We start from the raw sequence: 27,698 nt of genomic DNA, 5'->3' as shown, positions 1-27,698 counted from the left end.
AACCTATAGTCTATTAGGTAAAAAGCAACAAACCCTGTAATAGTCTTAATATCTCCAACCTCTTAAAAGCTCTTTCCTCTATTTCTCCTTAAAGAAGTATTTAGTCAAGCCTGTAATCCCAGCACTTTGGGAGGCCGAGACGGGCGGATCACAAGGTCAGGAGATTGAGACCATCCTGGCTAACACAGTGAAACCCCGTCTCTACTGAAAAATACAAAAAACTAGCCAGGCGAGGTGGCGGGCGCCTGTAGTCCCAGCTACTTGGGAGGCTGAGGCAGGAGAATGGCGTAAACCCGGGAGGCGGAGCTTGCAGTGAGCTGAGATCCGGCCACTGCACTCCAGCCTGGGCGGCAGAGCGGGACTCCGTCTCAAAAAAAAAAAAAAAAAAAAGAAGTATTTAGAACCTCAAACATTCATGAATCATGTCTTCCACTGGCAACAACAGACAGCAAGAACTACTCTGGTTCAGTTACTTGCTTCCTTGGAAATGGAAGGCCCTTACACACAATTAATAGTTAAACGTCTATTCTATTCAATGTAATCAGTGATTTACACAATCTATGGAAAATTATTCTTTTTCTCAACCACACTTTTCACTATAATCTAAATTAATTTATTATTTATTTTGTCATCATGGACAATTATTTTGTCATCTTCCATATGCTAAACTGGAATAGCCTTAAAAATAGTCACAGCCAGGTGGGGTTGCTCACACCTGTAATCCCAGCACTTTGGAAGGCCCAGGTGGGAGGACTGCTTGAGGCCAGGAGTTCAAGACCAGCCTGGGCAATATAGCGAGACCCTATCCCTACAAAAAAATTTTTTTTAAATAGCCAGGTGTGGTGGCATGTGCCTATAGTACTAGCTACTCAGGAGGCTGAGGCGAGAGGACCACTTGGGCCCAGGAGTTTGAGGCTGCAGTGAGCCTAGATCATACCACTGTACTCCATCCTGAGTGACAGAGAGGGACCATGTCTCTAAGGAAAAAACAAAACAAAGAAATAGTTGTAACTCAGGTTCCAAATAAAACACTGGCAAGGTACTAGAGTGTTTTCTGAATTACAAAATATTTAATTATGCTTTATAAATGTTGTTAGGCATTCTGTTGTAGTCTACCTCTTTAAAATAGAAAATTCACATTATAAACATACAGTAACAGAGAAAAATTTTCCCTATCCCTTTCCCAGAACAAAACACATTTTGTCTACAACCATGGTTACATGGTGGCTTATATATTCTCTAGTCATTTAACAAGTAAAGTCCCTAAGTCAACCAGGGACTGAATCATAAACTACATCATAGCTTCCTCACCAAATGAAGTGATGATGAGCACATAACAGGTGCCCTTTAGAAAATGCCTGGTAATTGAATTAACCAGGTAATTGAATACCTGCTTCTGCAGTATAAGTTTAAAAAAAGATAGGAACCATTCTCTCAATAGCTTTACCAACTCTGCCAGGGACCTCACCACAATATAAATAATCATTCTATGAAAATATATATAAGGCTATATGTGAGAGTCCACATTATGTACTATGGGGAATTAAAAGAAAAATGAGCCGCTGTTCTCACCTAGGCTATCTACATAATGTTTTTTGGTTTTTAAAGAGTTCAGCTTTATTTTAACTTAACCTCAACCTAATGAACTCTCCAAGCAGCTGCCAGAATGATCTTTCTAAAATAAAACCTAAATCTGATAGTTAATTTATCTTCTTAGAATCCTAGACTCCCAATGTTTACAGTCTCAAGTCCAAATACCTTTGCATGGAAGTCATGCCTCTTGCACACTTCATCTATTCAGCTTCAACTCTTGCCATCAAATATTTATTGAGTATCTATCGTGTGTTAGATATTCTGTCCTAGTTGCTGAGGAAACAACAGTGATTAAAAAGCCAAAGTCCCTGCCTTTATGGAGTTTACATTCTAGTAGGAAGAGACAAATAATAAATCGGCAAGCAAAACAATAAACAGATGGTGTGCTACAGAGAAAAAATAAAAGGAGGGTATCAGGGTATTGGGCTGGAGAGACAGAGAATTTCCTTTTTCTACAGGTGGTATGGAAAGGTAACACTGATCATATTTTTTTAGAAATTAAGGCAACAAGTCATATGTGCATCTGGATGGAAGAAGACTCCAGACAAAGGGAACACAAATGCAAAGTCCCACAGGCAAAAACACAAGTAGCTCATTCTAAGAACCAGGAACATGGAGGCCTTGGAAACCTATGTGATAACACTGGTGTAAGCATGAACAGAGTGGCAGGAGATGAAGTGAGAAAGGTAGCAGTGGGGAAAGAGGATATTGACAGAATTCCTGTAAAGCTTACAGCCACTGCAGGGATGTTAGCTTTTACACTCCACTGAGAGTTCTGAGCAGAGAAGTGGTGTGGTCAGAATTAGGTTTTAAATGTACCACTCGGCAAAGGCAAAGGCAGGGAGCCCTGTTGGGAGGCGACCCTGATAATTCACCTGAGATGAGGAGGGTTTGGCACAGGTGGTAATCTAATGTGTGTCGAATGCTGAAAAACAGCATGTACTATTTCACCTTCCAGTTTATTTGCACATAGTATTATTTCTGCTTAGAAAGCTTTTCTCCTTTCTACTAATCGGGCTAATACGTACGCAATCTTTAATATGTATTTGGGCATTTACTCCTCTCTAGAGGTTTCTGATTCACTCAAATAGGGGGAAAAAATCATTCCTTCCTCCTCCCCTCCCCAACCTAATACTTAACTCTATTGTGGTACTTATATTCAATTACAATTATCTGCTTACATATGTATTGTCTTTACAGAACATGAACTTGTTGAGGACAGGTAATTGTCCAGATCTAATTCATCCCAGTGGCTGCCTTAAAAGCCCTCAATAAGTATTTGTTAAAGAAATAAAAGATGTTTCAACCTAGTAGAGTATATAAACAAACACAAAGTTTTGTTATAACAAAAATGATATGGTTACAGAAAGCGACCAACACTCAGCATCGGGAAACAAAGGTGATATGAGGTAGGGAAGACAAAGAGATTCATTAGGATGCCACAAACTTTGAAGGGACTTTATACTAAAGCTATGAACTACATACAATAGGCACAGTGAGTGAGACATAGATTGGGGGGCCCAAGTGAAGACAATCCAAAGGCAGAATTGGCAGAACCTGGCAACAGGTAAGAGTGAGGAGAAGACTACTAGATTTCAACCTCAAGGTACTGTATGCTAATGAGGAGTGAGCAAGAAAGAGTGGGAAAGGAGAAAGGATCAATTCTAGTAGTCCAAGATGTTCCTGATATAAACTAATTAGATTCTACTTTTTCATATTTGAAGTTCATTCTGTTTTCTAAATGCATTCTAAAACATCTTTGATAGTTATTTCCAGGGTGTTTTGGTAACTCATTTTTCCTTTTTAAATTTGATTTTTTAATATTTATCAAATTAATACAAGCACATAATGCAAATCAAATAGGTAAGAAGAGCTTATGATGAAAAGCAGCAGTAACCTGGCCAGGCGTGTTGGCTCACGCCTGTAATCCCAGCACTTTGGGAGGCCAAGGAGGCCTGCCTGAGGTCAGGAGTTCGACACCAGCCTGGACAACATGGTGAAACCCCATCTCTACTAAAACTATTAGCAAGGTGTAGTGGAGGGCGCCTGTAATCCCAGCTACTTGGGAGGCTGAGGCAGGAGAATTGCTTGAACCTGGGAGGTGGAGGTTGCAGTGAGCCGAGATCGCGCCAGCCACTGCAATCCAGCCTGGGCGACAGAGTGAGATTCCGCCTCAAAAAAAAAAAAAAAAGCAGTAGTTTCCAGTCCTTCCCTCTGTCAGTCCTTTGAGGACTGACCCTCTTTTAATAGTTCCTTAAAAGGCGGAGGTTCCCAGGCCAGAGCTGCCATTAGGGATTACCGACTCCTCTGACCACTCCCAGGCTTTGGCAACACATGCTCAGTATAGACCTGATCTGCCCACAGGACAGCAGGACCTGGCCTCCTCTCCTGAGGCCACTGAAGGAAGGGGTCAAGTGAGTTAACTGTTTGTATAGCAAACTTTGACCAAGAGGAGGGGGGGCAGGAAATGGGAGGAAACCATAAACACCTCTTCACACCTTCTTTGGATGGAAAGGACAGAGAAGCAATAGCTCTACACAACCTTCCTGAAGACTTCCAGTAAAACTAAGCAATCAGCAAGGCCTATTACAAAGACAGGGCCAGCCTTTCTGCCTTCTTTCCCTCCTGCTTTCCTGAGATGGTACACCCCAATAAAGTGTTAGTGGGTAAGGTTTTTGTTTCAGGCTAGAGAACACTAGCTAAGAACACAGTCTATGACTTGTGTCTTGTATTTTCCATTTTGGTGACTTAAACCTCTACTTTTTGGGAACATCTCCAACTCTATTTGGCTATCCTTCTACTGTGTGCTTTCTATTGACAATAATGCTCTAAATCTCCTTTTGTATTCTCTAATTGTTTCCTTTTCATTATATCTAGTATTGGTTTTATAAATGAGTATTTTAGTTAGAAGATTCCTTTAAAGTTCTCTTCTGCTTCCTGCATTATTTGTTGTCCCTAGGTTCAGGTTTTCTTTTTGTTTCTTCTGGTCTCTTTCATGCTAAAAGTTCCTCTCAGACTTCTAATGATCCTCACGCACTGGTAACCCAGGTAAAAGGACTTGTTAGCTAGTATGAGTTTCCTCTGTGAATTTGTTTTCCGATTAGATCTCTCTTTGGAATTAAAATTCTAATGGGAACTCAGTATAAGACAGAGAAGAGCATGTCACTGGCAGGCTTTGTTTTAGTGTAAGCCACTAGCAAAGTGCAGAATGCCATCCCCCTAAATATGAGACTAAAGGAAGGGGTGCCAATATCTAACACACACACAAAATTAAATTTCCCCAAACATTCTGATCAACTTCTTTGGAGACAAACACTGTTTCATGTTTTATTTTTCCTTTGGGTTTTCTTTTTTTTTTTTTTTGAGAGAGAGAGTCTTGCTCTGTCGTCCAGGCTGGAGTGTGCAGTAGCACAATCCCGGCTCACTGCAACTTCCGCCTCCCGGGTTCAAGTAATTCTCCTGCCTCAGCCTCCCAAGTAGCTGGGATTACAGGCACCCACCACCACACCCAGCTAATTTTTGTATTTTTAGTAGAGACGGGGTTTCACCATGTTGGCCAGGCTGGTCTCGATCTAACCTCAGGTGATCCACTCGCCTCAGACTCCCAAAGTGCTAGGATTATAGGCATTAGCCACCGCGCCCGGCCTTGTTTTTCCTTTGTTAATGCTAGAGAAAGGGGGTGGCATAGTATTTGCTGACTACTGCCACTGGGAAGGGGTTGGAAAGGCTCTGTCAGTGCCAGGTAACTGAGCTATCCCCTAAATAAACACTGAATTCCTGCTTTCTGTCTCTTTTTCATTTTTGCTCACAGAGCTCCCATGGGTTCCCCCTAGGCAGACTGGCTTCCACACCACTAGCAAGCAGCCTCCTTGTATTCACTGACAGGCATCTGTTTATTCTCCATTTCATCCCTCAATTGGTCCTCACTAGCTTTAGCTTTTCCAGAAATTTAGTAACTCTCTTGTTTATTAGTGTTACATCTCACCTTTTTCTATTTGCTATTGCTGATTTATTTTTTGTACTTCTGTACTGTTATTTCAGTGGAGTCTTATAAGAGATGTGAGGCAAATGAAAGCATCTACCTATCATCTTGACCCAGAAGTCATGATTTATTTTCTGCAAAACAAGATTTCAACCATAAATGAGTTCTGTTAATTCCAGTTTCCTGTATAGATTTGAGAAAGGTGAAATAACTATTAAACATTTATGTTTCTTTAAAAAAAACCTTTAACAACTCGAAGATTTATTAAAAGAAAATTAGAGAAGATTAAAAGGAAAATAAAGTGTTTACTACAATTTTTGAAACCGCCTGGGTACTTATGCTTTAATAAATTAGACACATTTAAATTACAGGAAGCAAAGCAACTCAGAGAAGGATCAAAACTAAATATGTGGCCAGACGTAGTGGCTCACGCCTGTAATCCCAGCACTTTGGGAGGCCGAGGCGGGTGGATCATGAGGTCAGGAGATCAAGACCAGCCTGGCCAACATGGTGAAACCCCATCTCTACTAAAGATACAAAAAATTAGCCAGGTGTGGTGGTGCGCACCTGTAATCTCAGCTACTCGGGAGGCTGAGGCAGGAGAATCGCTTGAACCCAGGAGGCGGAGGTTGCAGTGAGCCGAGATCACGCTATTGCATTCCAGACTGGGCAACAGGATGAGACCCCATCTCAAAAAAAAAAACCTAAATATGTGCTGTAAGTCACAGTCCTAATGCCATCTACAAATACACCCAGCATTACGTGCTAAACATTATTTGAAATCCTTACAAACAGAAAAGATTTGCAAGGGTCTAACTACTCTCAGAAACAAAAGAAAAAATCAAGTAGTTACCAGTTAGAATGCCTAATTTTTCATCTCCCTCCTTCTTCATGAAAGGAATAGTGGCCCAGATCAGAATGCAGTCTAAAGAGGAAAACAATTCCCGTTACCACATTGATCTCTAGCAAATGGATCAATAAGGCATGCCATGGACTCTGATCCTTCAGTCAGGAATGGCAATGAAATGTAAACCAGTGATTGCAACATTGAATCCTTCATCACAATGAGGCCAGCCTAGAGAAGAAACTGGAGTCCTATGTTAGAAGTAGTCATCGGCCGGGCGCGGTGGCTCACGCCTGTAATCCCAGCACTTTGGGAGGCCGAGGCGGGCGAATCACAAGGTCAGGAGATCGAGACCACGGTGAAACCCTGTCTCTACTAAAAATACAAAAAATGAGCCGGGCGAGGTGGCAGGCGCCTGTAGTCCCAGCTACTCGGGAGGCTGGGGCAGGAGAATGGCGTGAACCCGGGAGGCGGAGTTTGCAGTGAGCCAGGATCGCGCCACTGCACTCTAGCTTGGGCGACAGAGCAAGACTCCGTCTCAAAAAAAAAAAAAAAAAAAGAAGTAGTCATCAAAAATGCTATTATAAACAGACTGTTACTACTGAACAGGAAAACCTACCTCATCCTAAGAAAGGTGGCCTGCAGAAGACAGAACTAGGGGATACCTGAAACCGCTAATAAAAGAACCAAAAAGAAGCCATCCATACTTAATAGTTGTTTGGTAATGAAAATGTTTGTAGTTTTCACTCCACATTTCCTGTGAAAGTCAAGTCAATGCTAAACAAACAGGGCATACTTTAAAAAATAATAAAAGGACATATCTATTTCTTTTCTTTACTTATAATCTTCCTCACTTGAAACTTCATTATTATTATCAATTAAATCAACTACACTATCCAGCTTCATTCAAGAATAATTTTCTAGGCCGGGCGTGATGGCTTCCGTTTGTAATCCCAGCACTTTGGGAGGCTGAGGTGGGTGGATCACATGAGGGGTCAGGAGTTCGAGACCAGCTTGGCCAGTATAGCAAAACCCTGTCTCTACTAAAAACACAAAAATTAGTCAGGCATGGTGGCATGTGCCTGTAGTCCCACCTACTCAGGAGGCTGAGACAGGACAATCACTTGAACCTGGGAGGCGGAGGTTGCAGTGAGCCACGATCTCACCATTGCACTCCAGCCTGGGCAACAGAATGAGACTCCACCTCAAAAAAAAAAAAAAAAAAAGAATTAACTAAGATCATATATAAAAAATTCTTTGCTTTTGGCTAAAAAAAAAAAAAAAAAAAGATAATAATTACCACTATTAATGTGAAAGAATAAGAAAAAATAGGAAGCATACGTAGTCCAAAATATAAATGCTAACAGCTGAGTTATAAGTTCTCCATGTTCTTTTTCATATGAACAGTCACATCAATACAAATATGAGGGGAAAAATCACATTCTTCTTAACTAAAGATTGCACAGAAGAGATAGGCTACGTAAAATTAAACAAACCTCCCCCCTCTGCATTTCCTGTTTTTCCAAAATGCCCCCTGGTTCCTCAGGAGGGAAAACTTTAAAGCATATATAGTAGCCTCCTTTCTCTACAGGGGTATGCTCCAAGACTCTCAGTGGATTCCTAACAGCACTGAACCCTCATCTACTGTTTTTTTTCCTATACATACCTAACTATGAGAAAGTTTAACTTACAAATCAGGCACAGTAAGAGAATAACAACAATACTAATAGTAACATAGAACAATTATAACAATATACTGTAATAAAAGTTCCCTGAATGTGGTCACTTTCTCGCTCTCTCTCAAAATACCATACCTTAGAATTTTCAGACTATGGTTGATCATGGGTAACTGAAACCATGAAAAGGGACACCGTGGATGGGGGGATTACCTTACTGAGATAAGCTTTTTGTCACAGTTGCTCTATATTAGCAACCAACAGTCAGGTGACCATTTTAACTGAAGTTAAGAAAGCTCTAAACAATGCCATCTACTTCTTTAGTTCCACAATGCATTCCCATTGAAATCTATAGATAATCTGATTATCATTTAAATAGCAATGACTCAAAGAGTCTAAATATTGCTTATTGAGGTTTTCTAAGGTTCCATCAAGTTTGCAGCAGTGGTCATCATTTTCACATTCCGGAGTGCCCCTATTTTCTACACTGTTTAACACAGTGAACAAATAGTACTTTGAATTTTCTCCCTCCCTATTCTGTAAGATTTGCAAGGGCAGGTAATACATCGGAAAAAAGGATGCTTCTCTTTTTCCGCAACACCACAAATCACACCAAACTACAAAACCATGGAAACTTTATTTTTCCTGTGTTCTTGCTTAGGTATTTCTGCTAAATGACTTTTTTTTTACCCCCATTAATTTTATCAATCCTAGACTCTCTGAAACTATCCTACCACTAAACCTCACTCAATAATAAAGAATTTGATTCTAGTTTCAGACAATGTCTTGTATAACTCGTATACACACATACACACACAACAATGCCATAGCCATTCTTCTCATGCCTTCCACTTCTGCCAAACTTCTCAAACTCTTTCCTCACATAAGCCTCTAACAACACTTTATTGACATCATTTTCACGTAATTTACCATATTCCACCTTCTAGTATAATTACTTACACATCTTATGCATTCTTCCCTAATACTCCTTGAAATGAACTGTTCAACTCATTTTCAATCATAAATTTAAAATATATTCAATGAGACACTGCTTAATTTTCTTTTAAAAGTATGTGTTCACTCTTCGGCTTCCAATCAAGACGGAGTAACAAGAACCACATTTAAGGCCAGGTGCGGAGGCCAAGGCAGGCAGATCACCTGAGGTCAGGAGTTTGAGTCCAACCTGGCCAATGTGGTGAAACCCTATCTCTACTAAAAATACAAAAATTAGCAGAGCATAGTGGCACATGCCTGAAATCTCAGCTACTTGGGAGGCTGAGGCAGGAGAACTGCTTGAGCCTGGGAGACGGAGGTTACAGTGAGCCAAGATTGCGCCACTGCACTCCAGCCTGGCCGACAGAGTGAGACTCTGTCTTAAAAAAAAACCAAAAAAAAAAAAAAAAAACCCCAAAAAACCAGATTTATCTTTCTACCTGAAACTACTAAAAAAACCACAAAATACATGAAACAACAGCACTTAAGACATTGTCTAGAAGGCAAGGAAAGACAGAGATTCCTCAGTCAGGAAACAAGCAAGTTGAGCTTTACAACTGCCCCAACTTATAACATGGGTAAAGTTTCCAGGCTGTGGCAGAGAAGGAGGGACCCAGGCAGAACCTGGTGGGTTCCATGAATTGAGAAGATAGAACTAGAAGTCTGGAGAAGCCAAGACAGCACAGGGGACGGTACTGGAGAAAGCTGCAGACAGAAAGACAGCTCTAAAGATCTCAAGTACTCAATTGAGTGCTGACTGCCACATCTATGTGTGAAACTTCCAGAGGCTGGGGAAAGAACCACTTGAAAGAAATACAGGCAACAGTACTAGGAGCTCACACAGTGCCAAGAATAAGCCTGTTCTTAACAGCCAGAGTGGAAAACCTAATGATTTAAGGAGCGTCGATTAGAGTCTTTGAAACAGAGTCTTGCCTCAGTGGCCAGGAAAAATTAACCAGAGACTAAACACAGCTCTAGTCCTGTCTAACAAAGCTTAAAAAACAAGACCTGAGGTTGGGCGTGTGGCTCATGCCTGTATAAATCCCAGCACTTTGGGAGGACGAGGCGGGCGGATCACGAGGTCAGGAGATAGAGACCATCCTGGCTAACACAGCGAAACCCCATCTCCACTAAAAACACAAAAAATTAGCTGGGCGTGTTGGCACGCACCTGTAATTCCAGCTACTCGGGAGGCTGAGGCAGGAGAATCACTTGAACCCGGGAGGCGGAGGTTGCAGTGAGCCGAGATTGCACCACTGTACTCCAGCCTGGGTGACAGAGCGAGACTCTGTCTCAAAAAACAAACGAACAAACAAAACAAACAAACAACCCAAGACCTGAAAGGATCAAACTTTTTCTAAGAAACTTAGTTGTGCTGTAAAGCTCAAGAATATTTACAGAAATAAAAAATTATCTAGCATCCAACAAGATAAAATTCACAATGTCTGGCATCCAATCAAAAATTACCAGGCATGCAAAGAAGCAGGAAAAATACAACACATAATGCTGAGAAAAATAAATTAATTACAACTCACCGAGAACTAATACATACGTTAGAATTAGCAGATGAGGACATTAAAACATTTGTGTCCCATACGTTCAAGATAAAAAAGGAAAAAAGGAAAAAAATGAACATGCTAAGAAGAGACATGAGAGGTGTGAAAAAGACCCACATTAAATTCTAGAGATGAAAACTATAATCTGAGATTTAAAAAACACATACGCACCCACTGGATTGGATTAATGGCAGACTAGACGTTGCAGGGAAAAAAAGGTAAGTACATTTGACGTTACCATATAGAAGTTATCCAAAAAGAAACAGAGAGAGGGAGGGAAAAAGACCTAAAAGAACAGTGAGCCTTGAAAATGACATAGAATGGCTGGTTAGGATCTGCTAGATATCTGCGATAACAAGTTTTCAAAAGTAGTATGTAAAGAATCTACCTCTTGGCCATCTTGAGTGGAAGGCAAAGCAGAGAGGAAGATGACTATGCTCAATATACCATATTTGGTATACTTGCCATGGGTTGCCAATCCCTAAGATTTCATTGTCACCTTCCAGTTCTCTTTCTCTGTCATGCTCTTTCCCCAGTTGCGGGAGTCATGCCCTTCTTCCTTCCTGCCTGACTTCCCAGGAGGCTAGAGCTCCTATGCCATTTACCATCATACACACAGGTTTCCACCTCCACTAGAACATCTATACTACAAGAGTTTCCTGTGTCCCTCAAATAGTTTATTCCAAAATCTTCCCAATCTTCTAGCTATGTAAAGCATGTATTTCCCAAACTACATGTGTGTTAAGTATTAACTGGTTTAAATAATAAGCATTAGGTTATAAGTGACTACCCAATTTAACTCTCCCATTCAACATTTCAAAAGAGGACACTATCAATGAATTAGCAAGTTAAAAATCATTAATTAACTCAAAAGAATATTTGCCAGATGCTAACACTGGTGATATAGTCCCAATCCTGAAAGAAACTGTAGTCTGATGGAAAAAAACAGAAATACACTCACAATTACAGTACTGTATAAGCTATAAGAAAAATGCATATAGAATGCTAATGAAGCACAGAGGGACAACTCTGTGAGATAGAAAGATTTCTGAAGTAGGTGAAGTCTAAGCTGAATCTTTAAAGACAAATTAATCACGTGGGAGAAAAATGCATTCTGGCCCAAAGTAATAAATAATAGTCATGCGTCACTTGATGACAGGGATATGTTCTGAGAAATGTGTCCTTAAGCAAGTGTGTCTTTGTGTGAACATCACACAGTGTACTTACACAAATTTAGATGGTATTGCCTACTACACGACTAGACTATATGGCGTAGCCTATTGCTCCTAGGCCACAAATTTGTACAGCATGTGACTATAATGAATACTGTAGGCAAGTATAACCCAAACCTAAGTATGTGTGTATCTCAATATAGAAAAGGGACAGTGAAAATAGAGTATTATAATCTTATGGAACCATTATTGTGTAGGCAGTCTGTCACTGACCCAAATGTTGTTATATAGCTGATAACTAACATGAAAAATGTATTTTTTTTTAAATATGAAAATGTATACAAAAAGCAAGAAGGTATAAAATACAGCATATAGATGGAGAAAGGAAGTAAAGAAGAAGAATCTTCGTATTTTCTGGGGCTGGGGAAATAAGAGAGCAAATCAGGGGATTCATTCTATTGTAATAGGGATCCATGATGACCTGCCAGAACCACTCAAAACTGTCTCTCTGTCATGAAGCTATACGGGAAAACTTAACCTACGCTATAAAGGAAATTGCGAGGTCCTGTATCCCTCTAAGTCAGGGATCAGCAAACTATAGCTTGTGGTTCAAAGCCAGCCCTCCACCTACTTTTATATAACCTGCAACTTAAGCATGCTTTTACGTTTTTAAATAGTTAAAAGAGGCCAGGCGCGGCAGCTCACGCCTGTAATCCCAGCACTTTGGGAGGCCGAGGTGGGCGGATCACAAGGTCAGGAGATTGAGACCATCCTGGTTAACATGGTGAAATCCTGTCTCTCCTAAAAATACAAAAAATTAGCCAGCCATGGTGGCAGGCACCTGTAGTCTCAGACACTCAGGAGGCTGAGGCAGAATGGCGTGAACCCGGGAGGCGGAACTTGCAGTGAGCCGAGATCGCACCACTGCACTCCAGCCTGGAGGACAGTGTGAGACTCTGTCTCAAAAATAAAAATAAAAATAAAGTTGAAAGAATCATATTTTGTGACACATAAACATTACATGGAATTTAAATTTCAGTGTCCATAAATAGTTTTACTGGAACACAGCTATAACTAACCATTCATTTACTTACCATCTATAGCTTCTTCAGTGCTTCATCAGCAAAGCCGGGTAGTTGTGATAGAAACAACACGGCTTGCAAAGCCAAAATTGTTTACTATCTGGCCCTTTACAGAAAAAGTTCATGGATCTTTGCTCTAAGTTAAGAGTCTTTTCAAAACCCAATCTCGTTCACTTAAGTCCCAGTTTGTCTCTTCCAAACTTCTTACAAGGAATCATAATTAACATTAGGAAAAAAGAATACAGTTGTATCATTTGTGGACATAAAACATTCATTTATAATATCGTAAAATAATCACTGACTTCCATTACTCAGTGACAGTAACCTTTGAGGGATCACGGCAAGACTCAGAGATTAAAAGACAGGTAGATTCCTGCCAATCAGCTGAGAGAATGCTTTATAGTAGACAGAAAAACAATATTCTATTTATTCTTTTTAGGAGTTCAAGGTATTATCCCTTCATTTTTGGAATTGTAAATTGCCAACACTACTAGATGTTCAATGCGCTATACAAACTGACTAAAGCCAGTTGTACGCAATGGCTCATGCCTGTAATCCCAGCACTTTGGGAGGTCAAGGCGGGTGGATCACCTGAGGTCAGGAGTTCAAGATCAGTCTGGCCAACATGGTGAAACCCCAACTCTACCAAAAAATACAAAAATTAGCTGGGCATGGTGACGCACGCCTGTAGTCCTAGCTACTTGGGAGGCTGAGGCAGGATAATCACTTGAACTCAGTAGGCAGAGGTTGCAGTGAGCCAAGATCATGCCACTACATTCTAGCCTGGGCGAAAGAGTGAGACCCTGTCTCAAAAACAACACAAAAAAGAAACTGACTAAAGCCAAACATGTTATCATAAAACAACATTTATAACAAAGATATGATACTTAATACTCATAACTGTAAAATGATGTTTGCCAAATGCTGGGAAGGAGGCAGGGGATGGAGAGAGGTTGGTTACTAGGTACAAAAACACAGTTAGAATAAATAAGTTCTTGGCCAGGCGCGGTGGCTCGCACCTGTAATCCCAGCACTCTGGGAGGCAGAGGTGGGCAGATCACTTGAGGTCAGGAGTTCGAGAGCAGCCTGGCCAACATGGTGAAATGCTGTCTCTACTAAAATTGCAAAAATTAGCCAGGCGTGGTGGCGTGCACCTGCAGTCCTAGCTACTTCGGAGGCTGAGGCAGGAGAATCACTTGAACCCAGGAGGTGCAGACTGCAATGAGCCGAGATCTGAGCCAAGATCGCACCACTGCACTCTGGCCTGGGCAATAGAGTGAGACTCAGTCTCCAAAAAAAAAGAAGAAGAAAAAGAAGAGGAAGAGGAAGTGGAAGCGGAAGTTGAAGTTCTAATATTCGACACACAGTGACTATAGTTAACAATAATTTATTACGTATTTCAAAATAGCTAGAAGGGGAGATGTGAAATATTCTCTATACGAAGAAATGATAAATATCTGAGGTGATGGGTATCCTAATTACTGATTTGATCATTACACATTGTATGCATGTATAAAATATCATAAGTACTCCATAAATATGTATAATTATGTATCAATAAAACTTAAAAAGTAATCATAATTGATATTTTTACTTAGCAATTAGACATAAATGATAAATCATCCATATAAATTAATGCAATTAGTCCAGGACAGTCAGTAAACATTCTGGAAACCGTATGTTTTCATATCTATGAGGAATAATTCAAGGAAGAAGGAAAAATAAGCAAGGCAACAGAAGATTAAAGGGAACATTCAGCAGTATCTTCAAATATTTGGATTTTATGTAGAAGACATGAAACCACTCAATGTAACTCCAGATGAGAAATCGAGAAGGAATGAGAAGACAATAATGAAAACAGATTTCAGCTCATAAAGAACACTTTTCTACTTTTCATGGCCAACAATGGAACTATTTATCTTATGAGGCTCACAGTATAACGGAAGAGCATGTGAATTTGGGACTAAATAGATCTCCAGTTTGAAACCTCTCTCTCTCTGTTTCCAGAGTCGCCAGGTTGCCTGACCTCTAGAATCTCAAAGTCTCATGCAAAAAATGGGAAAAACCTCACCTACCTCAAAGATGACTGACAAGTGATACATAATGTGAATAATTATGTTTGTAAATGTGCTATGTATGTAAAATTGACTGGCACAGAGTAGGTAAGCAAAAACAAAGACTTATTTTAGTAACAGTCATTATTAGTGGTGGTTAAGAACAGAAATGCTGGAGCCAAACTCCTTGGATTTCCTAATTTCTACAACATGGACATTAACAGTACTGCTGAGTAAGTAGATAAGGCTGCTGAGTGGAATAAATGTCCTAAAATATGTAAAGCACTTAAGACAGTGCTTAATGCACAGTATGTACTCTGCATTATTATTTAGCATTATTAGACAATATTAATTTTTTATCATAAAATAATATATACTTTATTACATATTATAATAATGAAGCCATTTTATTCAACAATGAATTCCGTTACTGCAAGTGTTTTATCAAAGTCTTAAGTCAGGGATGGAAATTTCAGAAATGAATCAGAGTCTCAACTAAATTAATTTATTCACACATTCAACAAATATTTACTGAATACCCAATACCTACAAGGGGTAGCATACAGTGGCTAAGAATACCAATTTCTAAGCCAGTCTGTCTAGATATCATTCCCCACAAGATCTCTTAGCAGCTGTCTGAACTTGGGCAAGTTACTTAACCATCATATGCCTAGTTTCCTTTTTGTACAATGGAGATAACACAGGGTTACTGAGAGGACTCAATGAGTTAATGAGGGTAAAGTGCTTAGAACAGTATCTGATATTAATGCATCATCAGCAGATACAAAGATTAGCTATTTTTATTATGACTATGTGCCGGGCACTGTTCTACACACTGGGAATACAACAGACTGCTGACGAGGATCCTGATCTCAGGGAGCTTCTGTTCGGGGTTGGGGAGGAGACAGACAACAAACATATAACAATCAATGATAAGAACTAAAATCAGTGACAAGTGAAGAAAAAGCAGAATGAAGGTAGGAGTGACAAGGGAGTGCTGGTTTAAGCTAGGAAAGTTAAGGGAAAGGTCTCCCTTGAGAAGAAATATTCGAGAGTAGAACAAACTACATGGGTACCAGTGGGAAGAGCATTTTGGGCACGCAGCAAAGCAGAAGGGTCCTAAGAAGGAGGGTCTGAGGTATGTTAAGAGAACAGCAAAGAGGCCAGTGTCATTAGAATGAAATACAGCAAGAAAAGGATGGCAGGAGATGAGGCTGGAGAGACAGCCAGATTTCTGATCATGCAGGGTCACAGGATTTTATTCAGAGACTGAAGGGGAGCAACTGCAAGGTATAAACACAGGAATGACAAAATCAGACTTGCATTTTAAATGACTCACTCTGGCAATGACCTCTAATGAATTAGTTTCCTGAATTTAATCATTCCAGTAGTAATAGAGAAACATGTAAGAGTCTGGGAAATAGACACAATACATCGTGATGGCAGAATGCAGCATTTCTGACTGCCTAGAAGAGGCTGAACACTGGAGCCCGCTAAGAAGGGTGCTACAATCAAAAGAGCAAAGTATTTACTGCAGGGGAGCCTTCTATTTGTGCCTGGCAGATTTCACATACAAAATGTTGGGAGGAAACGTTCAAAAAAGATTTGACAGTGGTTTGGAAATGTTGAAAACAAAGAGTGAGGAATTATGACTTCAGAAGGGAACGTGTGGGATACCAATAATGTCAGATCCCAGAGAGGAACGGTATACCAGAAGGAGACCAGGGTGGGTAAAGGGTGCTGTAGCATCTAGTATGACTGGTTCCCAGAAACTATCTGTCTATTATAAACAGATGTCCAAGAAACAATCCCTAGGTAAGGAATTCCATGATGAAAAGTTCAAATTTGAGAGAGATAAAATTGTTTGCATATGGCAATCTGTGTAGATCAGAGTTTGGAATTTCTCAGGGGAGAATAGAAAACTGGAGGAACAAAACCAGGAATTTGAGCTTACGCCTTATCACTGAGAGGAATGAGGAATGTCATTACCGTTCAATATGAAGATGTCTTCTGTAGCAATACAAATTTAAGTAGTAGGTTGTCAAATATTAAGCTTACCTAGACCCAACTGCAAAACTAAGGAGAAAGATAAAGGGAAAAAAAGAGAAAAGGGGCAAAAAAAGAAAGAAAAAAGTGTGTGTGATTAGGGGGTGACTAAGACGGAAAAAACAATTTAATGAGTCAAGAGTGCTTGGATTTCATCATAGCTTCATTTATGAAATTCTGGGTATCTTTTCAAGAAAGTTAAGTAATTTTTAGAAAAGCGATACTTTTCAAGAGACAATCTTGGCCTCGGCGAGGAAATGGTTATAACTAAAGATATGGAGCAATGTAGAAGAATTCAGAAAGAAACCAAATCTCTGGAAAAAGTGAGGCTTTTTTTTCATTGTAAAGGAACATAAATTTAGTCTCCAACCCACAATCCTCGCCTATCCTCCAACTCCCCAAATCCTGCAAAGCCCATAGAAAGTGGATAGTGTGCCAAAACAAACAGTGTGGCTGCAGCTGCGTGGATGAAGGGTGGGATGAGGTTCGAGTGGCAAGGGAGCATGACTGGCAGGCAACCGAATGGAATCACTTTAAAGCAGTACCACAAAATGGAGACTAAATGCTGTGAGGACCTCCAGAATTCAGAGAAAATGGGATATGCTTAGCAAAATCACAGAATAGATTCTCTACTCCAATTCCTTTCAAAAACCAGACAAACAAAAACAGGAAAAGAGAAAATGAAACAAAGCAAAACATACCTGCTCTCTTATCTGTCTTTAATTAAAGCATAAAATACCCTCCCTCTTCTCTTCTCCCAACCACCCAGGAACAGAAGAGCGAACTGGCAGCAGCTCAGGTGAAAGACTTCAGCCTTCCACCTACAAAGAGGGGAGATAGCAGACAATGGAACTGGTGATTCATTACAAAAGAATACACTCCAGAGCGGCCTGCTGCCACATGGACTCACTGCACTATTTAAAGGAACAGCAACCCCCTTTCCAACCTCCCTTATTCCTAACACCTTCCCTCCTCTTGGTCCTGATGGAAAACAGATTTTGAAGAAAATGCCAGCAAAGCACTGAGCTGTCCAAGAAAGGGAGGGCTTTGTGTTCCACAGAAACTGGCAGTCTTATACCACAGTAGAGTACAAAAATTTTCTTTCACATCCATACTGTAAAATCCTTTCCTCTCTGCCTAGTCCACTTGCCCTTTCAACAATAGACAGTATAACTGAGTTTGAGTTTGGCTAAACATTTATTTTTTACTAATTAGTGTTGAAGTCATTTGCAATTTTGTTTTTCGAATTTTACACATAGTACAAGAATGATTTATCTTTCCTTCATATTCTACGTTGCTATTTTCATAAATATGAGATGCAATAATCTGGTCATTATGCCCAAAAATAAGAGATCTCAGTGAAATACTCCTACAACATATACATGAACAGCCGATAAAATTAATGTTTTATGTATCACATAAGCATGTCTATCTGCTATATTAGAATTTTGTGATTAAATTGCCATTTGCTTTTTAGCTGAGCACTGACTACTTACTATAAACGACAGAGCAGTTTTAATTAAAACAAAAACAGGCCCTATAAAAGTAGTAATAAAGTGCATATGTAGTAATAAAGTGCATACACTGTGCAAATACTGACAAGGATCTAATATGGTATGATGAAAAAGTCATCCACTGAAAGCCCTTTTCCGACAACTGAGCAATGGAAACTGGGGACTATAGAAATGGTATCATCTGAAGATGCAAAGAACCTAGGTAGCAAAACAGTGAAAACATATCCAAACATCTCTCTTACGTTGTAATAAACCATTTAACTTTGATAACCCAGCCGTAACCATCAGTATAGACATTCTATATTGAGAAAGCTTATGTGACAGGTCATTATCAAATGTTGGGATTGGATGTCTGGCTCAAACACAAACATACACACACACACATGCAGGCACAACACAACACAACACAACCACAGGACAAATGAAAGATTTGGACCAGCTGGTTATTTCCTTTGAATTTTTCCCCCTAGATTACTAACAACTATGTACATTACATTAACACAGAAGGTATATACAACAAAACAAATAGGCTGGAATACTGAAAATTCTCAAATTTGATATTCTATCCTTTCCAGTTGTATAATTTCAGGATGGGCAAAAACTCATAACTTTTCTTCAATATTTAGCACATCCTGATAAAACATGGTGATTTTATTATAAGAATTATTAGGCACCCCAGAATCTCTCTTTCCAGTTTCCATTTATTTCTTCTACTTCTTTCCTAAAATTATGGCTTCTTTAAATACTAATTATTACAACCACAATATTAAGTGTGCATAAGCATGTGCACTCTAACTTCATGCTCACATACACTACACTTACCAGCTCCTCTAGAAACTAAGGTGAAATGTTCCATGAGGCAAAACTCATTATACAAATTTCCATTTTAGATAATTCTTTCACTGGTTTAAAAAATACATAATGAAAAGTCAAGGCATTGAAAATCCTTCAGTAATTGCTAAGAAAGAAGAGAGCTGTTACCCTCTAATATTGCCAGTTAATAAAAATTGAATGAGGGCTCTAAGGTCAAGCAAGTATCATCTCCCAAGCAACAAAGAGAATCCAGAAACAGGATTTCTCTTTTACGTAAAAATTTTTTAAAAATATAAAGCAGTATTTCAAAAGAGGTAATTAGACTGATGATGAGGGGATAAGACGTGGAAGAGAAATATTTCAAAAGCTTCTCTGCTTTTCCAAAAGAGGAAGGAGTTTGTTGAAATTTTCTAAACTCAGATTTGGTGAAAAATTACTTTGAAAAGATACATTTGAAACTTCTCTTTCCTCCAGGTCACAATGGGAAAATCTCCCTACAGGTTTCCCTCCTTCCAAACAGCACTGCAGGGCATTATATAACTAAACAGGATTCCAGCTCCTAAAATGATGCCTCTATCCTGACAGCTAGCTGGTTCTCTCGCCCTCCGGTGGTGACTGGGAGAGGAAGAGAAGAGAGAATACAAAAAAAGGGCAACCTCCTTAAAAGGAAAGCACTGTCCAGTGATGAAATTTCCCCACAGAGCATAGAAACCTGGAGTGAAACTGATCTTAAGTCTGAGACTAAAGGACTTGAATGTTCTATAGTGTAAATGATTTCTCATGGATAAATCAGAGCCTCATCATTTCCTCTCAACCTATACATAAAGGAAAAAGGGTAATGGGGCATACAGAAGGATGCTAACAAGAAAAATTGCCTTGCCAGGGAGAACTGTGGAAGAGCATTCACCTTTCCATTTGTCAGGAATGACTTGCTAAAATGCAGATGAGATATTGCCTGGCATAACCAAAGAGAGGCAGGGAGAAAGAGGGGAAAAGGAGGAGGAGAGAAAGGGGGATTGAGGGGGTTGGGGGAGAGAGTGAGGAGGAGTGGGAGAGAGAGAAGAGAGAAGAACGAGAGGGGAGAGAGAGGGAGGAGAGATATCTTCCATTTCCTACTCTCTCTCCTTCAAATGTATTTTAAAGCCTGTGTGATTGTGATTTATACATTCAGATTTGTTCTCCTGTCAAGGAGGGCTCTACCTGCCTCTGTTACACCTGAATGCTCCTACTGAAAATCTTTGCCAGTAACAAAGCCATGAAAATGAAACATTCTTTCCTAACCTTCATTTTTAATAAGCAGTTTAGAGTAACAGCAAAACTACAATTCCATAGCCAATCCTGAGAAACTAAAGTGAATAAGGAATCAGATTTCCCTACAACACAAATTCTTCTGAAATTCTTAAAAGGAATCCTGCTCCCCTCTTTTTGGCAGTCTACAAGAATCTCTTCCTACCTCTGCAGTCTTTCTCTCCCTCCCTCTTCTCAGAACCAAGACAAAGAGGTAGACAAATCCCCACAGGGTCTTTCCTGAGCTACAGCTGCACAGTACAGGAAACAGGAATCTGCTATGGAGTTGAGGGAGGGGGAAGAAAGGATACGGATACATAACACACACATAAGCGGACTCAACAGACACAGACTTTTCAGCTAATAACAATACATCTGGGCTGTTCTAAGAAGACAATAATAATTAAAACTCTTCTGACTATACTCCACCCTCAAACCTTTATTTAGATCCCAGACAGGAGAAAAGAAACATACCGAGGAAGCACAAATCTTACCTGAGTTACCATTTTCTTTTTCTCCATAAACCAAACGGATAGATGATAAACCTTTCAAAGCAGCCGTGCTGGGGCACACCTCCACAGCTTTCTTTCCACCCCCCTCCCCCCCCCAGTCTAGCTATTTAAGGGTGGGTAATTGATCTCCCTTTATACCGTTTTCCTTCCTTTTTCTTTCTAATGTTTCTTCCTTTCTTTTCTCTTCCTCTCTGGCAGTCTCTCCCCCTCCTTCTTTCTCCAGCTCCCTCCCATATCTCAGGCAGATGGCTGAAGGAAGCCCCACCCCTGAATGCCTAAGGTAATTAATCAGAGTAGAGCCCCACCTCTTCCTCCTCCCCCCACCCCCTCCCAGCAGGCTGACATCTCCCAACTCCAGAAGCAGGCCTGCTGGAGAACGGCAGTTTGGTGTGCGCTGTGCGCACGCGTGTGTGCGTGTGTGCGTGTGCGTGTGTGTGTGTGTGTGTGTGTGAGAGAGAAGGGGGGAGGAGGGAGGGAGGGAGAAAGAGGGAGGGGCAAGCGCCATGTGCTGGCATATTTTAAGGATGCGATGATGGAATTAATTATATAGCACTGGAAGCTTTCATAGCAGCTTACTATAGTTAATACAGATTTAAGAGATTCCAGCCACGAATGTCTAATAAATAAGAAATGAAACAAAATTATTTTTAATATTAATAAAACATTTTTACTGATGTACAGTTTATAGATGCAGTGGATTTAATGAGGAAGATGTGAAGACGTGAGGAGCTATTACATGACCACTAACTAGAAGGTTTTTCAAGGAACAGGAATATTCAAGAACTTGCTTGTCCTAGAACACCAAAACAGCCTAGTGAGAGCAAAGGACTAAAAGAGAGGAGAGAGGTAAAGAGAGTTAATTTAAATGATTTTTATCCTACTACAAAAAAACCTGGAGACTCTGAAAAAGGTATCTACAACTATGACTACTTAAGAAACTTAAGGTATACACAAAGGTGCATGCAAGTTTCCTTATGGCTTCCAGCTTCAATAAAAATTTTGGTTAACTGAAAATTCACCCTTTGTTTCCTCCAGCCTTCTATGTTTCAGCCTTTATTGAAAAAGATAAATCCTTTCTTAAATATACCCTGGAAATTTTTGTCATTATTGTAAATAGTAATTGTTACAGAGTGCTGTAGATACAGGTTTAGGAGAATATTGACAATAAGAGTTTCTTTAAAGTTCCCTTATTAAAATAATATAATTAAAAATGCATCAAAGATGTGGTTCAGTCCAGAAGTTGGTCTAATTCTGCCCTTTACTAGTGATCTTGGAAAAATCTTTAACTTCTGCATATAAACTTCATAATTTTCCTATTTTATATTATAAAACATTCAAATAAAGCAATTTATAAAATAAGTTTATCAGTTGTCTCATAAAATTAAGATTTTCTAATTTTTTACAGCATTCTAATAAATAGGAGCTCATCCTAAAGGATTTATGAGATATTTTAGTTATGCTACGTATTTTTAGGATATACTTTCTAAAAAACTACCCAAAGGTTAAAAAGATTAATTCCAAAATTAAGCTTCCCATTTTTAATTTTTATCTATTTTTATTTTTTACAAGCCCACAGCTAACATCCAAGCTCTCCATTTAAAAAATAAACATCTACAGAAATCTAAATTCAAAATAGCAAATCACACTGAGAATATATAGTTTTTTGCTGTCTCCATAAGGATTGTTTGGCAACATGCAGGACCAGGCTTTTAAAAATGTTCTCTATTGGGCAGGCGCAGTGTCTCACACCTGTAATGCCAGCACTTTGGGAGGTTAAGGCTGGCAGATTTCTTGAGCCCAGAAGCTCGAGACCAGCCAAGGCAACATGGCAAAACCCTGTCTCTATTGTGAATTACATTTTAAAAATTTTTAAATTAAAAAAAATGTGTTATATAACACCATTGGCTGGCACACTGCCAATACAACATCATTACACCCACTCCTAAATTAATAAGCATTTTAACAATTATGAAAGGAACACAGGAAATACAAGACCATCTGTGGAACCTGGAGAAACTGATGTAACATAGTATGTCAGGCTCTATTCTGTGCATTTTACAGGTATCTGTATACTTGTAGTATAATCCATAGTAATAATTTTTTTTTTTTTTTTTTTTTTGAGACGGAGTCTCACTCTGTCGCCCAGGCTGGAGTGCAGTGGCGCCATCTCGGCTCACTGCAAGCTCCGCCTCCTGGGTTCCCGCCGTTCTCCTGCCTCAGCCTCCCGAGTAGCTGGGACCACATGCGCCGCCACCACGCCCGGCTAGTTTTTTGTATTTTTTAGTAGAGACGGGGTTTCACCGGGTTAGCCAGGATGGTCTCGATCTCCTGACCTCGTGATCTGCCCGTCTCGGCCTCCCAAAGTGCCGGGATTACAGGCTTGAGCCACCGTGCCCGGCATAGTAATAATTTTTAAAAGAATGAGATCTTCAAATATTAAGAAAAATGCTGGGTAAAGTAATATAGATAAGTATTAGGCCTGTTCTCATTTAACACTTTTTAGAAGTGACCTGGAACACAGAATATATAGTACTCTCTGAATTTGCAACTGAAAAGCCAATCAGAAGGAGATAAAAAGCAGTCAAATTTTCTTAAAGACAAAGTGAGTAAGCAGAAAATGGGCAGGTGAGTTTCACTAGAAGCAAGAGCAACCCAGTGTATTTTTGGAAAAAATCTTGAATCATACTAATGGGATAATTGTGTTTTCAGGTTTAATAATTGGAATAAACCACGGAATCACTGTATATCATTCTCTGCATCCTCTGGTTTATTACACTATTCTTCACAGAAAGCCTGGGGCACCAAGAAGATAGAATCCCACCCCCCCACCCCGCCCTCACACCTATCCTTAGAAAAGCAGCAGCTACCTTGACGCTTAGGTGTGACTGCAGCCTCTATACATCTTGGCCCCAAGGAGTTTTTTTTGTTTTGTTTTTAAAATGAGGGGTCCCCACATGCAAAAAGTCTAAGACTGGATAAAGGTTTCCTCGGGCCAGGGATTCATGCTACTTTTCTACATTTAGAACCAATATTTCCCAATGCAAATAGGCTTAAAAATTTATTACAAGAAAGAATTGGTACAAGCTTAAAAAAAAAAAAGTTACAATGATTTTTATAAACTCACTGAATGACAGACTCATAGTGAGGTCTGGCTGGCACAATGATATTTTGAAGTGTGTCCCTGGCATTATAGAGGACAATTTGCTCCCTGGTGTCCAAGAGAGAGAAGAGCAATTGAGCAGCCTGGGTCTGACCCAGCAAAACTGGAGTCCCCTGGTGGCTGAATGTGTCCGGTAATGTACCAAGGAGAAAATCATTTTAGGACATTGCCTGTATGTGTGTTTGGGAGGAGAGAGACAGGCAGGGGCTGGGAAGCTTTGGAACAGGGTGGGCACAATGAGATGTCAGCTAATGAAGGAGGCCTACATAGACCAATCCCCAGCTTCCAGCACAGTGTCTGGAACGTGGTAAGTACTCAAGAAATAGTTATTAAATAAACAAATGAAGGAAAGAGGCACTTCTCCTTATAGTCTCAACTCTGATTGTTTCCTCAGTGTTTCATCCAATCTCCAGAACCCCAGCTTCCTTTCCTCCATATTACTCAATTGAAATTTACCTGATTGAAGTCACCGAAGACCTCCAGATGATGGCCAAATTCAATGGACATTTTATGTCTTCTTTGATTCATCTGTGGTATTTGGTATTCCCTTTGGGAAACTCTCACTCTTAACTTAAAATGATACTTTCTTGACTTTCCTCTTTCCCTGTTCACCCGCTTCTCCATCTTACTCTTCTTCCTCTACCATCCTCTCAACTGTTATTATTACTTGCAAGGTGTCATCCTCAGATCTCTTTTTACTGCACACCAGAGGTTCTTAACCCAAAGTGCATGGTTCCTAACATGGGCAGCCCAGTGGAAATTTTTCTTCTTTGCATTTCCATGCAGAGAGGATCTGTAGTATTTATCAGATTCTCAAAAGGGTCTGAACCTCCAAGAAGTTAACATTGCTGACCACACTTGCTCCAGGTGTTCCAACTCATTCTGTCACTTCAGTTACCAAGAATTTACCGTGACGGCTCCCACATTCCTATTTTTCAGCCCATACATCTCTTCTGAACACCATGTTTCTGTTCTTCCCTTGAATATGGCCAACTATATGGGTAATTCATCCTTCAAGGCTTACTTCAGAAATCCCCTACTCCAGAAAGCCTTTCCTGACCCTACCTGTTCCCACATCTGGTTTGGGTACCCCTTATCTGTGAGCATACTCTACCTTAGCACTTAATCCATGGTACATAACTGTTGGAGTTACTGTTCTGCATAACTATGACTAGAATATGAGCAGTCTGAGGGTAGAAATCATGTTTTATACTACATCCCCAGTTCTTAACCCAGTATCTGAATACACACTAAATGAATGTTTGTTGAAATAAAATAGTAATGCCTTGATTTCTATTACTCTAGCCATTTATTTATTCACACATGGATATATCAAAATGAAGAGCACCTATGTAGTTATCAAAATATTATAAAAGCATTCTTTCTTCCAAGAGCGTACTTGGAAATATCTTCAAATTTATACATTTACTTCACTTTTTTGTTTTGAGACAGAGTCTCGCTCTGTTGCCCAGGCTGGAGTGCCGTGGCACAATCTCAGTTCACTGCAACCTCCACCTCCCAGGTTCAAGTGATTCTCCTGTCTCAGCCTCCCAAGTAGCTGGGATTACAGGCACACACCACCATGCCCAGCAGTTTTTTGTTTTTTGTTTTTTTTGCATTTTCAGTAGAAATGATGTTTCACCATGTTGGCCAGGCTGGTCTTGAAGTCCTGACCTCAGGTGATCTACCCGTCTTGGCCTCCCAAAGTGCTGGGATTACAGGTGTGAGCCACCACGCCTGGCCTTACTTCAGTTTTATCTTCAGTATCTTTCAGAAATCTGAAGCTGAAAGGAAGATGCACAAAAAGAGTGGGAGAAAGGCTTTACTTTCAATTTTATTAGGTTAGTTCAGATTCTAGACAAAATAATACCCACTCATTTAAAAAAAAAAAAACAACTTTAGGTGTTCTTGTCATACAGAAGTGACTCAACTTCCCTACCTTCCACCCACATACCAGTACTGCTATAAAAGCAGATCTAAGAGTCCCTGTCTAGAAGGCAGGGCTTGCTCCAACTTTCCCAGGCTGTCTCTGACACCCAAGTGAAAGGCAACATTAAAGGGAGAGCATTTCCTGCAATAATAAAAACTTGTTGGCATAAAGGCTCTTCACAGCATGCCCCCAAACAATAACCCTAACTAAGTGTAAATAACAATTTACACCTAACAGATATTAAATACCTTTCCAGAAGCACCTCTAATACAATACCACTTTAATATTCTTTGCCCCAACATTCCCCTTAACATAAATGAAGTCAAATTACAGCTAACTCTATTATTTTCCTAACTTTATTTCTCTAGGCCGAGTTCAGTTATATAGAACCCATTCACCATTCCAAAAAAAAAAGTGAGCATGAAATTTGAAATCAACTGCTTTACATCTTACAGGCTTATAAAAAACAATTCTCATTTATTTCCTGTCCCCCAAAGTCAAACCTTTAGCACAAAACCACAAATAACATAAACTAAGACATCCGTGAGGCCAGGCAAATCAAAAAATTTAATTCACAAATTACTATATGTATTTGCGTAACTTATTCATATCGTTAAGAAATCCTAAACCCCAGATAACTAGAGTCATACAAACAACTGAAAGTATGTGTACACTGTACACATCCCTGTGAGAGATTAAGGAAAAGGTTCTTAAACAAATACGAAAACGGATGGGACGTAAACAAATTTATCAATAACTGGGTTGTCAAGAAGTTAATTCATGATTAATCTGTGAAAACTGAAGAGTACTGTTTATCCAACAACATGCCATGAATATGCCATGCCTCTCTTACTTAGTTACAGGAAACTCTGTTGTCTTGTTCACCACTAATGTCCCTGTGCCTGGCATAGTATCTGGCACACAGTAGGTACTCAAAAAACAGCTGGTACACAATAAACTAATTCAGAATGAGAAAATAAATTTAACTTATATAAATTATATAAACTTGCATATGTTAATAAAATTACATAAACTATGTAAGTATAAACTATACTTGTATATGTTAATATAATTACATAAACTATATAAGTATAAACTTGCGTATGTTAATTACATAAACTATAAGTATAAATTATGTAAGCTAATACAATTACATAACTATGTAAGTATAAACTATATAAGTTAATATAATTACATAAACTATATAAGTATAAATTATATAAATAAATTTATATAATGTGTGTGTGTGTGTACTGTTAAACACCAAGGTCAACTTTCCATGAAGAAATGGAGAGCCTAATATACTCTATAGGATTTTGCAGACCTGAGCATATCAAAAATGTCCTTTAGGCTGGGCATAGTGGCTCACGCCTGTAATCCCAGCACTTTGGGAGGCCGAGGAGGTGGATCACCTGAGGGTGGGAGTTCAAGACCAGCCTGACCAACATGGTGAAACCCTGTCTCTACTAAAAATCAAAAAAAAA

At 39.6% G+C, this 27,698-nt stretch overlaps 1 protein-coding gene across 12 annotated transcripts in view; it reads right to left on the bottom strand.

The window, feature by feature from the left end:
• The window catches only part of RBFOX2 (RNA binding fox-1 homolog 2), a 296,039-nt gene that overhangs the window by 82,662 nt on the left and 185,679 nt on the right, over positions 1–27,698 (bottom strand). For 3 of the 12 annotated variants that reach the window (XM_025398168.1, XM_025398165.1, XM_025398167.1), the window contains exon 1: positions 21,107–21,500. The exons of the other annotated variants lie outside the window; for them this stretch is intronic. In XM_025398168.1, the coding sequence (XP_025253953.1) occupies positions 21,107–21,133 (27 nt within the window). In that variant the 5' untranslated portion in view covers positions 21,134–21,500. Of the gene's footprint in view, positions 1–21,106; positions 21,501–27,698 lie in introns of those variants that run through there. 12 annotated transcript variants of the gene reach the window in all.

Source organism: Theropithecus gelada, chromosome 10 (genome assembly GCF_003255815.1).
Source record: "Theropithecus gelada isolate Dixy chromosome 10, Tgel_1.0, whole genome shotgun sequence".
Taxonomy (NCBI): domain Eukaryota; kingdom Metazoa; phylum Chordata; class Mammalia; order Primates; family Cercopithecidae; genus Theropithecus; species Theropithecus gelada.
The sequence above is the reverse complement of the archived record's forward strand: the minus strand, read 5'-3'. Positions and strand labels throughout refer to the sequence as shown.